At 40.0% G+C, this 13,531-nt stretch overlaps 1 protein-coding gene across 1 annotated transcript; it reads right to left on the reverse strand.

The window, feature by feature from the left end:
• LOC148145369 (2'-5'-oligoadenylate synthase 1A-like) lies at positions 1–11,678 on the reverse strand. Its single transcript, XM_087999978.1, has 6 exons — positions 11,389–11,678; positions 7,649–7,949; positions 6,842–7,017; positions 4,994–5,244; positions 2,529–2,661; positions 1–1,312 (listed from the first exon to the last, which is right to left on the reverse strand). The coding sequence occupies exons 1-6, from the start codon at positions 11,563–11,565 to the stop codon at positions 839–841; spliced, it is 1,512 nt and encodes a 503-aa protein (XP_087856104.1). The 5' UTR covers positions 11,566–11,678; the 3' UTR covers positions 1–838.
• Positions 11,679–13,531: the final 1,853 nt, after the last annotated feature.

Below are 13,531 nucleotides of genomic sequence, written 5' to 3' on the forward strand. Positions count from 1 at the left end.
TTATTGTCAAAGACCTTTATTTAGCAATATTACATATTCAGTCTGTTGTGATTTTGCACAGTAGATTCAATAGTAACCTCCAAAAAAGATAGAGAGAATTTTTTTTAAAAAAGAAATTAGATAGGTTCTTCAAATTTCCAGATTCAAAATGATGGTCTGAATGGCTTTGCTTCAATTGTATAAATTCTACGATACAATTGACTATTGTAATAGATAATACATACTTAACAAATAACATTCCTACCTTACTTTAATGTGTAAAACATTCCAAACAGCAAGTAAGTACATAATCAATAAAGGTACAAAATCATTCTGTAATTAAAAAGAGCTTATTAATTCACTGCTGCAGTTGGCAACAGAATTTGTGCAATAAAAATAATGCAAATGTGTGTTATTTCATTAATTTTGAGAGAAAGGCCACTTGTTGCCAGCTCCAATGTGCAATGCAGAACAGACAGGAGGAGCAAATTATTTCCAAACTACAGGCTGATCCCAAAAACCTCAGGCAGTGATTGGTCACATTAACTAATCTGGAGGAGCAGTGGAAGAAATCACATTCAAATAAGAAAGTATTCCAGTCAAAGTATCATTCCCTGCAGTGATTAAAAGTAGAATATATATTTCAAAATGCACAGGGTCATCCCACTTTAAACATTACTTGAAGTCTCATCTCATTCTCAACATTAATTTCATTTTAATTTTTGTATTTTCAGATACATATAAATCAGTGAAAAGGATTAATATGTAGTACTTATATTTACGACATGTTCCAAATAAATCCAGTTGATAAGATGTCTCATTAAAATGTGTTTTAAACGTTTTAATATTGCGTTGATTTTCAAGATGTCTTGCCCCCGCGGAGACGCAAGTTGATGTCAATGGTACAATGTTGATCAATGCCGTAGTGTTCCAGCGTGTGGCTATCTTCTAGTGTTCGTGACTGAAAGGTCAGGTAATATTGGCTTGGAGAAATGCCCTCCAGATTTTGGATCTTATTTTTCAGGCTCAAAACCTTGTCAGTCGGGGACACATTAATTTCCAGGTTACGTCCATTTGGATGCCTTACAAATATCTCCATTGAGTTTGTCACAAGTAGGTGGAGCTTTGCATCAAAGAATATTCCAGAATCCAATAAGGTTTTGCCACCATTCAGAATAGTTTCATTGACCATCAGGCGTTGTTGGTGAACTGGAATGCCCCAGTTTTGCTGGATTTGATTCTTGATCATTAAAATGTTGGTGTCACTGTTGGCCATCAGGGGTAATGAGGAGTCATTCAGGCTAATCACAGTGATTTCAAACTGTGCCATTGGCTAAAACGGTTAAAAAAAAATTGTTTTTGGGGCTGGAAAGACAGTTGTCTGTGTTCGTTTGTTAAATACAAATACAACAATAAGTATATTTTTCAATTTTATTCCCCATCTCTCCTGATTCTTGTTGTGATGATAAATAGAACATTTGTGTCAAGCATTTTATTGTCAGTAAAGACAGAACTTTGTTCACCCCCATTTCACAAAGTCTGATCTAGTACTTGATGTCCCACACTCAATATTTTTGGTTGGTCGGAATCTCAACAGATTCTTTGCACTTACTCTCAAGTCTGCTCTATTTTTAACAAGTCGGAATCTATCATTTATTCCCTCCTCTATCCAATGCCTCACCAGCTTCCCTTCAAATGTATCTATACTATTTGCTTCAACCACCCCCATTGCAGGGAGTTCCACCTTCCCATCTAGTTAAGCTCTTCCCCAAATGAGGTAACATTGTCTTTGAATCCACTCAGTTAAAACCTGTCATTATTTTCATGATTGCTACTGCAAAATCCCCTCAGCCCTCTTTTTTTTCTTACCAATTCTTTCCTGAAATGTGTACAAACATATTTTTTATCACTATCCTTCTCAATATTTTCTTCACCTGCTCCAGTGTCCTTTAGATCCTTTTTATAATATGACCAGGATGCATTCAGATCTCAAGGTCAACAATAAGTTGCCCACTTTTTGACTCCATGGCTCCAGGAATAAATCCTTGTGCTTGGTTTGCTTCCTGGCTGCTATCAATAATCTGTGGAGCCATCTCTGGTGATTGATGTAATTGCAATCCACGCTACCTGTGTTCCACTACCCCACCTAGTGTTCACTTTTAAAATGATAAGTGACATCCCTTACCTCCCTGTTATCCCTGTCAATGTACAGTTTCATGTTTATCAAGTATGGCTTTCTGTTTGTCAATGACTTGTTTCTTTGCCAAGTCTGTTAAAGTCCTACTGTGATTTGCTACCATGTCCCTCAATATTGACTATACTCTGCAATCAGGTGTCATCCATAAATTGGTCATGTACAGTACTAACAGCAAAAGATCCATCACTGATTCTTGTGAAGCACGATTTCCCACCTTCTGACTCTATAGAACACCCAGGGTATGCTTTCTGGCTTGAAGTCAAGAGAAGGAACTGTGTCATTTAACAATTCAATCTCCAGAATTTCTACACGAAACAGTGTCCCGTGTCAAGCGTCTCCTAAATCTATTTACCTGGACCTTCCATGCTTGGACTCCAGAGACACATGAAGAGCTGAGACATTTCTTGGCCTCCTTGACCATCACGTTCCATCCATCAGATGAAGCCACATTATTAGTTGGATCGGCCGGGTCAAGGATTATTGGTCTGCAAAATAAAACCACATCCAATAATTGTTATAAACCATAGACCTGAGTTTCTGAGCAAAGTAACACTGAGTTTAATGGTGATTATTGTTATTAGTGTGGAAAGAATCCAGCAATCTGTGATGAAGTAGTGATGCCCCATGAGTTATGGATACCAGAATTTGCGATCCTCGGCCAAAGCTTCGTTGTTAACCTCTGCAGGTATTTCAGGGACTTTCTACTTTACCGTATTATTGAGGAATTAAACTCACAGCAGGAATTGACTGTCACAACTCAGGCACTTGCTTGCCTCAATTGTCTCAAAGCAAGTTTCATGTGGTAAACTGATACAGAAATTCATCATCAGTTCACTTAAAAAAAATTGTCTTCCTTCTGCCTTCCTTCACTTCTGAGGAAACTAGCACATTTCTTCTCACTCAGTTTAATGCTCTGAAATCTCATGCCAGATTGCTTTAAATCCAGCCATTGATGAATTCAAAGCATTCGGAGTCCAGATCCTTCACTTCACCTTTATCAGTGACTTTATTTGGGCCGTAATGTGCTTTCAATCCCATTCACTGGATCCACACAAGATTCAATACATACAACAGAGAAAGGTCTTTCTAGATGGATAATATAATCTTTCAAATCTAACTGTGTTGGTAATTATATTGGTTAACACTTTTATAACGTTTGAATACTTTAAGTATCCCACAATGCTCATGGAGTGGAGTAGACACTGACCATTACTATAATGTGAGGGTTTGAACAATGGTCTCCAGGACACTATTCAAAATGAGATTAAAAGAAGTGAAAATGTTTATAGAGAGCTCTATAATGTTTAGATTCCCTACAGCGTGGAAACAGGCCCTTCAGCCCATACCGGCCCTCCAAAGAGTAACCCAGCCAGACCCATTTCCCTTTGACTAATGCAATTTAGCATGGCCAATTCACCTGGTCTGCGAGACGAAACCAGAGCACCCGGAAGAAACCCACAGGGAGAATGTACCAACTCCACACCAGACAGTCGCCCGAGGCTAGAATTGAACCTGGGACCCTGATGCTGTGAGTTAGCAGTGCTAACCACTGAGCCACTATGCTGCTCTGAATATGGCACCAATGTGATGTAAAGTTCTGAAGAAGGGTCACAAAACATTACCTCTGTTTTCTATCCAGAGATGCTGCCAGACCTGCTGAGTTTCTCCAGTAATTTCTATTATTTTTGTTTTCAGTCTCCAGCATGAGCATTTTTTTTGTTTTATTTTAGTGTCTTAAAGCTTTGATGCGAGTGGAAAATAAGAGAAAGGACAGTACACAGGAGGTTGAGGATATGAGCTGGAACAATAGGTGGAGGGTGTTACAGTCACAAAGTACAGTAAACAAATGAGGTGATTTGGAGGTTTGTAAACAAAGGGAAAGATTTTAAGACTTGGAAACATTAATTGGGGAAGGAGCTAGAGGCAGAGGTTTGATTTGATGTTAAAAGCATGAGAATGAGAATTCGTGAATGAGAATGTCATCCAATCTGAGGGCTCAGGAGCACATTTTCACAACAAAACCAGTGTTATGGGCTATTACTGACTCCTATCATTGATCTGTACATGCATTACATTTAAGTAACAATGTCAGCATGTCCCTTACTTGACACCCAAAGATGCCACAAGATAGGTATTAAAGATCAATTAGATCACTAAATGTCCTGCAATCAGCTTCCTTACTTGAGAGTGCTCTGAACGAACATAGAACATTACAGCGCAGTACAGGCCCTTCGGCCCTCGATGTTGCGCCGACCTGTCATACCAATTTGAAGCCCATCTAACCTACACTATTCCATGTACGTCCATATGCTTGTCCATTGATGACTTAAATGTACTTAAAGTTGGTGAATCTACTACCGTTGCAGGCAAAGCATTCCATACCCTTACTACTCTCTGAGTAAAGAAACTACCACTGACATCTGTGCTATATCTATCACCCCTCAATTTAAAGTTGTGCCCCCTCATGCTCGCCGTCACCATACTTGGAAAAAGGCTCTCCCTGTCCACCCTATCTAACCCTCTGATTATCTTATATATCTCTATTAAGTCACCTCTCAACCTTCTTCTCTCTAACGAAAACAGCCTCAAGTCCCTCAGCCTTTCCTTGTAAGACCTTCCCTCCATACCAGGCAACATCCTAGTAAATCTCCTTTGCACCCTTTCCAAAGCTTCCACATCCTTCTTATAATGCAGTGACCAGAACTGTACACAATACTCCAAGTGTGGCCGCACCAGAGTTTTGTACAGCTGCAGCAAAACCTCATGAATTGGAACAGTTCTAACTGGTTTAGGTTAAAAGATATTTGAAGCTTTTACCTGCTGCCACAGAGTTTCTTACGCAGAAAATTTACAATGTCTTGATTGTCGACATTGTAGTAGTTGGTCCAGTAAATACGCAGATTTTGATAGTTGCAGATCAGCTCAAGGACTGTCCGAAAACCTTCAGCAGTGACAAATCTCTCAGTCCCGTTGCCTTGCTCCCAGGCGTAGATAGTCAGCAGCTCCACCGCATACTTAGCAGGCAGACGTTGACCAGGAGCCAGCTCAAATTTCCGTGGCTTGACATACTGAATGGTTGATGTGCAGACACAACATGACATTAAAATTATTCATGCCAACTCCCACCTTGTACTTCTGTTTCTGCCTCTGTGAACCTTAACATTCCTGACGTGGCCTCCATTTTTCTTACATCCCCTCCCACGGACATATCTTGTTTGTGTTTTGTTGTCTTTGCTCTCAGCAGCATGGACCCATTTTCTCCTTTTCATGCCTTTAATTGTAACTGGTTTTATCCCTGGCAATCTCTCCTTCACCACCATTAGCCACCCTTCACATTTTGCTCTGGGTTCCCTCACTATTTGTTTGAGTCACTTCTCCTGCCCATCTGTCAACAGCATAAAAATCACAATTTTCTCATCCTTTCAGCTCTGAAGTAGAGTCAGATTGGACTTAAAATGTTGGTTGAAATTGTTAATTTTTGCTTCTATTTCCCAGGGACAGGAACAAGGGCTAATTTCCATCTCATTATTTTACAGTTGTTCTTTCAGCATTGAATGAACTGACATTTGATTCCATTAGTTCTGCATTTTGGAACTCTGGGTACTAAACCATTGGATGCAGCCTTTGCTCTTGTGAAGATTAATCACGTTAATACAATTTTCATTTGCCTGTTCAAATAACCTGAGATGATCAATCCAGGCACAAGGGAATGTAAAAGACTAAGGATGAAATCCCATGTCTTCACTTTAAATATAAAACCATGTTCAAATATAGAGAATAGAATGGAATCCCTGCAGTCCGGAGACAGGCCCTTCGGTCCAACAAGTCCACATCAACGCTCCAAAGAGTATCCCACCCAAGCCCATTCATCTACTCTATTATTCTACATTTACACATAACTAATTAACACATCCCTGAACACTATGGGCAATTTAGCATGGCCAATTCACCTAACCTGCACATCTTTAGACTGTGGAAGGAAACCAGAGCGCCCGGAGGAAACATGTAGACACAGGGAGAATGTGCAGACTCCGCACAGACAGTCGCCTGAGGCTGGAATCAAAACCGGGTGCCTGGTGCTGTGAGGCAGCAGTGCCAACCACTGAACCACTGTGCTGCCCAAATATGTGCAGGTTAAAGGACTGGCCTCCACCCCTGATCTGTAATCAATTTCAATACAGCTCCTCCACACAATATGGCATCAGGGAATTTTTTTCATGACTACACTAGAGAATCAAGATCTGATTCTGAGATGTATTTAACCTAAGCTGAAGGTGTACAGGATCTGCCCTTTCTCTAAAGTCATTCCAGCAACTTCGATTGAAGTCAGTTTCTTGAAAGAGGAGGTTAAATTGTTCAACTGTTAAAAATATGGGTACTTCTTTTATATGGCTTCAGACAGCAACCAGGTCTTTTATTGCACCTTTAGCAGAGGCTGGAGGAGCTCTGAGAGAAACCGCTCATAGGAGCACTCCTTCAAAGATTCTGCCAATCCTTTTCTATGCAAACAAGCATTCTAGGCAAGTGTTCACAGGTTTTTAATAAGGACGAAGCCCGAATTCATCAGTCATATTTGTCAATGATATAACTATAGAAACACCATCTTTTTATATGTGGCGCTACAATCTCCCTACATTCTTCAAGCCATGTTCCCCAGTCACTCACCTCTTTGTACCAATATTTTAGCAGGCGAATCAAGTCTTTAAGTTTTGCATTACGTTGCTTCACAAAATTCCTCTGAAGCTCAGTAAAACATGCAGAAAATTCCCCACATGGATCACCATTTTCGCTTACGAATTTTATTAGCCTGAGATGGGCTGTATTTCCATTTGATGATCCTTCTGTAGGAAATTAAACATTTGATGAGCAACAGAAACTGTGGCATTTGTGGTCAGATATAAGCTAGAGATTGAGCACCTAAGCATTTACCTCCTTTCTCACTGTCTAAACACACCTCCCCGATTAAGCTGCAATTTACTCAACTTAACTCACTATACATGTGGTTCACAATCTGTTCTCCTTTAAGCTAGAGACATTAAATGCAGATTTGATCACTACTTCAAACATCTCAGTTCAGTTTGCAAATATAAGCTAAGCCTGTCATACAAATACACAAATTAAAATTAAGAGTCGGCACTCGACTTCTTGAGCTTGCTCCCCTGCTCAATAAGATCACGGTTCAATCTGATTATTCCACATTCTGATCTGTCTTTGATCACTTTTTCATATCTTTTTCATGTGCATGTCCTCTATCATATTGTTAAAAAAAAATGCAATTTAAGGATGATTGCCACTACTGAGATGTTTGGGCCTAGATAAATATACAAAAGCTAATTGCTCCATCGCCTTAACTAGAAACAGGACGTGTTATGAAACAATATGAATAATAGTCAATCTCCTTGATTAGCAGAGGTTTGTGAAAGATCTAAAATTATACTGGAGCTTAAAAATTACACTAACATAAATTCTTACCCAGTGCATCAAAGGCTGGCAAAATATCAAATTCCACACTGTCTGAGTATTTCTTCTTTGATTTTAGAGCAAAGCTCAATGATTTTGGTGGGACGTTGCTGTTCGATACAAGAGTTATGTTGATGTCACTAATCTTATGAGCAATGCTTGGTGCACACTCTGTCAATACTTGTTGAATTCCTTCAAGAATTTCCTCTCTCTTGTTTCTCTGCTCCTCAAAACTCTGGAAAAAGTTGAGGAAGACAACAAGATCTGCATCTGAACCATTCCTTAAAGCCGTTCCTTTGCCTGAAGACCCTCCCTGCAGAGGAGAAAGGATAGAAAAAATATTTGTGAACATTTCAATGATCAACGAATTTGGCCATTTCAGAAATTTTGAATACATTTGTCTAAGCACTGCTGGCTATCTATACCATTGTGTTAGGGACAGCATTCACATCGGTATACTTTTTGCTGCTATTTCCATGGTGTTTTTCTCCTCTTGTCCTCTTTTTGTGAAGGTGCCATCACATGATAGGTCACAGCACTACAAGGTTGCAAGATGGAGGAAAACATTGTCGCTGTACGAGCTGCTCTTTCTTTGAGGTATTTTCAGTGTTGGAGCTGATTTCCTTGAATTCTATGATCAGTAATTATTGTTTTATAAGCTGTTACATTGTTTTGGAACTTTGGGGAAAAAATGATCAAAATAACAGCACTTTAAAAAGGAGGAAGGGAGCTAAAGGCAGGTGAGTCAAATGGAGCAGTAAATCTGCACAGCTGTCTGACTCAATAGTAGGGGTAAAAACAACCGACACAGCTAACTGCCTCTGCTGCTTGGTTTCAAGTATCTCTGCACATTGTTCATTTTTTTTAGACAAACTCCAAACAGTGAAATTCACAACCGACCTTGGAGAAACCTTACAGGAGGGGTGCAGCAAAGTAGCAAATTTTTCAGTGTAACCTTACTGGTTTTGTAAATCTACAATAGTGAGCAGAGTGGGGTTTTTTTGTTTTTTTTTTATTGAGATCTGTCTCTTGATTAAACTTTTAAAATACAAAAGCATTGGTGCTAAGTTAGCCTGGGCATCGTTTTTAGACTAGTAAGACATGACTATTTTCTAGGTGTGTAGATTATTAAGGTACAAAGATGTCCTTCAGTAAAGTAATATGCTCTTCCTGTCGGATGTGGGCGATTAGAGAAAGCATCGATGTTACTGTTGATTATGTCTGCAGGAAGTGTGTTTGGTTGTGAACCCATCGGATCGCATGGATAAATTGGAGTGGCAGTTAGAAACAGTGCAGAATTTACAGGATTTAGGGGATGTGAGGGATAGCAGTTGCAGGAAGGGAGATAAACCAACGATACAATCAGGTAGATGGGTTATATCCAGACTGGGTATGAGAGGGAGACAGGTAATGCAGGAATCTTGTGTGGCTGTCCTCATCTCAAACAAGAATGCTGCTTTGGAAAATGTAGGGGGTAGGGATGATGGACCCTCAGGCGAATAGACCGCTGAAAGCCAGGGAGGGACACACACGCACACACTCAGGGAGACAGTGAGCAAAGAGATTAATCTGAGACTGATACAGTTGGGAAAGGGGGCAAGTCAAACAGTCAGGACGGGTAGGAACAAAGTAGAGGATAAGGTAGGACTGATAAATGTAACTACGTTTATTTCAATGCAAGATGCCTAACAGGGAAGGCAGATGAACTCAGGGCATGGTTGGGAACATGGGACCGCAATATCTTAGTAATTGCAGAGCCATGGCTCAGGGATGGACAGACTGGCACCTTAATGTTCCAGAGTATAGATGCTATAGGAAGGACAGAAAGAGGAACATGAGAGGAGGGGAAATGGTGATTTTGCTTAGGGATAATATTATGCTGCACTTAGGGAGAATATTCCTAGGAATAAGTCCAGGGAAGTTATTTGGGTGGAATTGAAAAATAAGAAAGGGATGATCACCTTATTAGGATTAGACTATAGACACCTCAAGAGTCAGCGGGAAATTGAGAACCAAATCTGTAAGGAGCTCTCCGTTTTCTGTAAGAATAATAGGGTGGTTATGGGAGGGGATTTTAACTTTTCAAACATAGACTGGGACTGCTATAGAGTTAAGGGCTTGGATGGCGAGGAATTTGTTAAGAAATGGATGAGTTGGGCTGATGGATCCGTTTCCATGCTATACAGCTTTATGAATCTCTGCAACTTTAACACGTTAGTCTGTAGTTGACAGAGTGGTGTTGTCGGCCTGGGCAATATTTTGGACAGTTATTGGCAAGGTTGATGTCAAATCAGAAGCAGTCAAACAAACCTCTGTTTATGCACAAAAATAAAATAACAAAACGAAAATTAGACCCTGTGATACTTGGCACGGTGACTTTTTCCAAAGTGAGCAAATTTGAAAAAGGTTAAAGTCACTAAGTACCACTTTGCTGTGATTTGTTTTCTCCTCCTTCTGGTAAGCGAGAGTTAATATGACAGACACACTCGGTTGAACGTTTGGTCAGAGGGTGTTTCAAAATGGCCAGTGTGCCAGTTTCCAAGCAACGTTGCCATGAGGCAGATAGTAAGTTAGGCTCCTTGAGGGATTTCTTAACAGGGGTATTATGGGATGGCTGAGACTTGCCTGGCAGTTTCCAGTTTCCTGACGTGACTGGGTCCTCTCCCTCTCTATATTCTACCTGTACTCTCCCCACACAACCGACCTTTCCTCACCCCTTCCCCACCGACACCATCTGACAACCAACCTATCCCACCCAGCACACTAACATCCTCATTGTGAAGTCCTGTTTGAATTAAAGAGTCTAGAAATCAAATGGTTAAGAATTTGTTGGGAGGCCACAATCATACTGATTTGCTGTTTTAGTTACTTCCCTGTTCATACAACTGTATGCTTCTCTGAAGCTGAAAGTCATGTGATTGTCAAAGCTGAAGGCCCAGTCTGTTAGTTCCTGTTAAGAGCAGCTATCTCCATGTCAATTTCGGGAGATCCTTGGTCAAGAACCCAATGAATTAACTTCTAAAGTCCCAACTCTTATTATCTGCCAACAAAGACAATTGTGCCCACCATGTTCTTTCTTCATTTTAACTGACTGTAGATTGAGTGCATGATGGCAGAATTGGTGAAATGCAGCAAAAGGAGGGGTGTGCCACACTTTCCCCAGATTGTTGGGTATATTGTATATTGTACTGCCAACATCTGCTTTGAAAGTCACTTTAAGAATTCAAACTATTTTTGATTTCAGAAGCAGATTTACAACACCTTACAATAATTTACTTTTGATTGTTGAACAACTGAAAATAATGATTAAAGAGAAACAGACTTGAAGTAAGTCTTCCCTTCAGCAGATATACATTGAAAGCAGCAGAGTCTTTAAAACAAGCTGATGTTTTAGGCTGAGAAAAACACTTTTAGTCTGATTTTCCTGGTGATTTGTGTCAGTGCCTGGCACACCTACTCCATTTAAATGCACAGAATTCACAGGAAATATTGACAAGCCCATCTCATCCCATTCATTTAAATTGAAATCATGGGGACCCCATCATTTCCCTTGGAACTCTATCTCACATCAGATTCTAGTCCTTTGGAGAGAAGGAAGGATAACATAGACAAGTTGAAAGTTAAAATTGAAAATCTCACAACCATAATAAAAATCAGCTTCATTCTGAAACATTTATAAAGCTCAGAGTATTGTAAGTAGTTATTTACTGTAAACACTAGTCTCATACTGTGTTAAACACAACGTAACTTACTTTGACGGCTCTGATAACTTTGATCCCAGGTTGTTTGATAAAACATCGGTTCTTTAAAAATTCACAGATTCTGTGTATTGCATTTCTCACTTCGATGTTAAATTCATTCGGCTCCAGGTTTTGTTTAATGAAATCATCCAGCTTCCTCGGTTCAGTTCTGTACAAATCCAAATCCATCTTTCCAGCTTTCACACAATGTGAAGTTGGTGTTACCACAGCTCTTATAAACCAGCTGCAAACTCCGCCTCATATATTTGAGAAAAATAGTGAGATCCAGTTACTAAGACTTTCCATCAAATCGAAGTGACACGTCATTGCTTTATATCTCTACCCAGTTCAAAGTTTACATTTGTGATTTATTTGTTTGGCACTTGATTCCAAGTCAATACCAAATTGGTTTCAATTTCCTCAGAAACGTAGCTTATTTGACTGTTAAGTTTCAGTTTCATTTCTCCATTTACAGAAGTCAGTAAACACTTGTCACTTGTGCTGATCCTGAATTAAACAAAAGAAAGACCTCAATTTACAACCACTGTGCGTCCCAAAGCCGACACAGCTAATGAAATAATTTTGAGGTACATTCACTGTTATATTGGAGGAATTTAATCATTCATCTGGAGCAAAACGTATGAGGAAAGATTAAACAAATTATGCCCATTTTCTCAAGAATTCAGATGGTAAGGGTGATCTGATCAAAATCTTCAAGATCTTCAGGAAAAGACAGGGTAGATGAAGATAAACTATTTGCGTGGTTAGGGATTCTAGAACTAGGGGCATATTCTGAGAATGAGGGCCAGACTGTTCAGGAGAGATGGTAAGAAGCTCTTCTATACAGAGGGTGCTCAAGGTTTGGAAATGACTGTGGATGCTGGATTAGTAGTTAGTTTTAAATTTGAGATGGAGATATTTTTGGTAAATAAAGATATTAAGGGATATGAGCCAAAAGCACATAAATGGAATGAGGCAGCAGATCAGCCATGATACCACTGAATGGTGGAACAGTCTTGAGGGACTGAAAGGCCTGCTCATGTTCTTATGTTTATTAAAACTATCTTGCACTTTCTGATGACAAACCATGACATGGAAGTGATATTAACCACTGACATCTGGGGTTTCCTTATTGATAAAATGTAGTTTTGAGAAATTGCACATGCAAGTTCCCACAAATTCCCTGTAAATCAGAACAGTTATCTGGTGGTTACCTCAGGCTTGCAAGCTTCACCTCGGTCACTTTGAGCACAGGGGCACGTACATACACAGGATGCAAGTTGTGGCTCTTAGTTTTGTTTTAGCACTCTGTCACTTTGTGCTAACTGAGAGGCGGCTAGACTCTGTGATCTGCATTGTTTTTAGTACTTGACCTCACAGTGCCATGTTGTAGTGTGTAACATTGGTGGCTTGCTTTTTAGCACAGAAGGTGAGGCAGATAGCTTGTTACAGATGGGAGCATTGAACAGTGAAGGGGATGGACATGTCACTGTGCAGCACCATGCTTCAGTAATGTCACACTATAGCACATGCCAGGAGCATTCATGGAAACATGCTGCATACATGTCGACCAAATGGCCATGTCTGAAAGTCAAACAGGAGCACTCATTAGTGGGATCGAGGGGTTGACAGTCAGGAGTTAAGCTAACTTAAAAGCATCCACTGGACTTGGCATTTCAGAAGCACATTTCTTGGCTATCACTGGGAAATAGTACTTTTGAATGGCCACATTCACAGACTGATTTGCGAGAGTGGAAGAGCATGGTCTGTGATGTGCAAGGGGGCCACATTCAGTAAAGTGGAATACTATCCCAAAGTGACATATCACCACAATTCCGTTCACCCACTTTGGTTGTGTAATGCATATTTGGATATGGCCCCATACCTCAGAGCTCTTTATCAAGGTATGGTATTGACCTCATTGTGAAGTCTCCATGTGAACTTTGCCCAGGCATAACATAAGGCCATGACCATGATTGATGTTAGGGGTCAGGAGTACAGTAAAAGAAAGGATGTTCTCTTTCTGGCATTCCCCACTCATGTATCTGACATAAACATTGTTGTGGCTGAAGACCTTTGTGGCAATGATTCAAATGTGAAGACAAGGAAGCAGGAGAAAATAATTTCAATGTTGTCAGCAAGAACAGCAACTTCC

This window comes from Chiloscyllium plagiosum, unplaced genomic scaffold, assembly GCF_037043375.1.
Source record: "Chiloscyllium plagiosum isolate Xiang-an unplaced genomic scaffold, Cpla_swu_hap1 HiC_scaffold_24, whole genome shotgun sequence".
Classification (NCBI taxonomy): Eukaryota; Metazoa; Chordata; class Chondrichthyes; order Orectolobiformes; family Hemiscylliidae; genus Chiloscyllium; species Chiloscyllium plagiosum.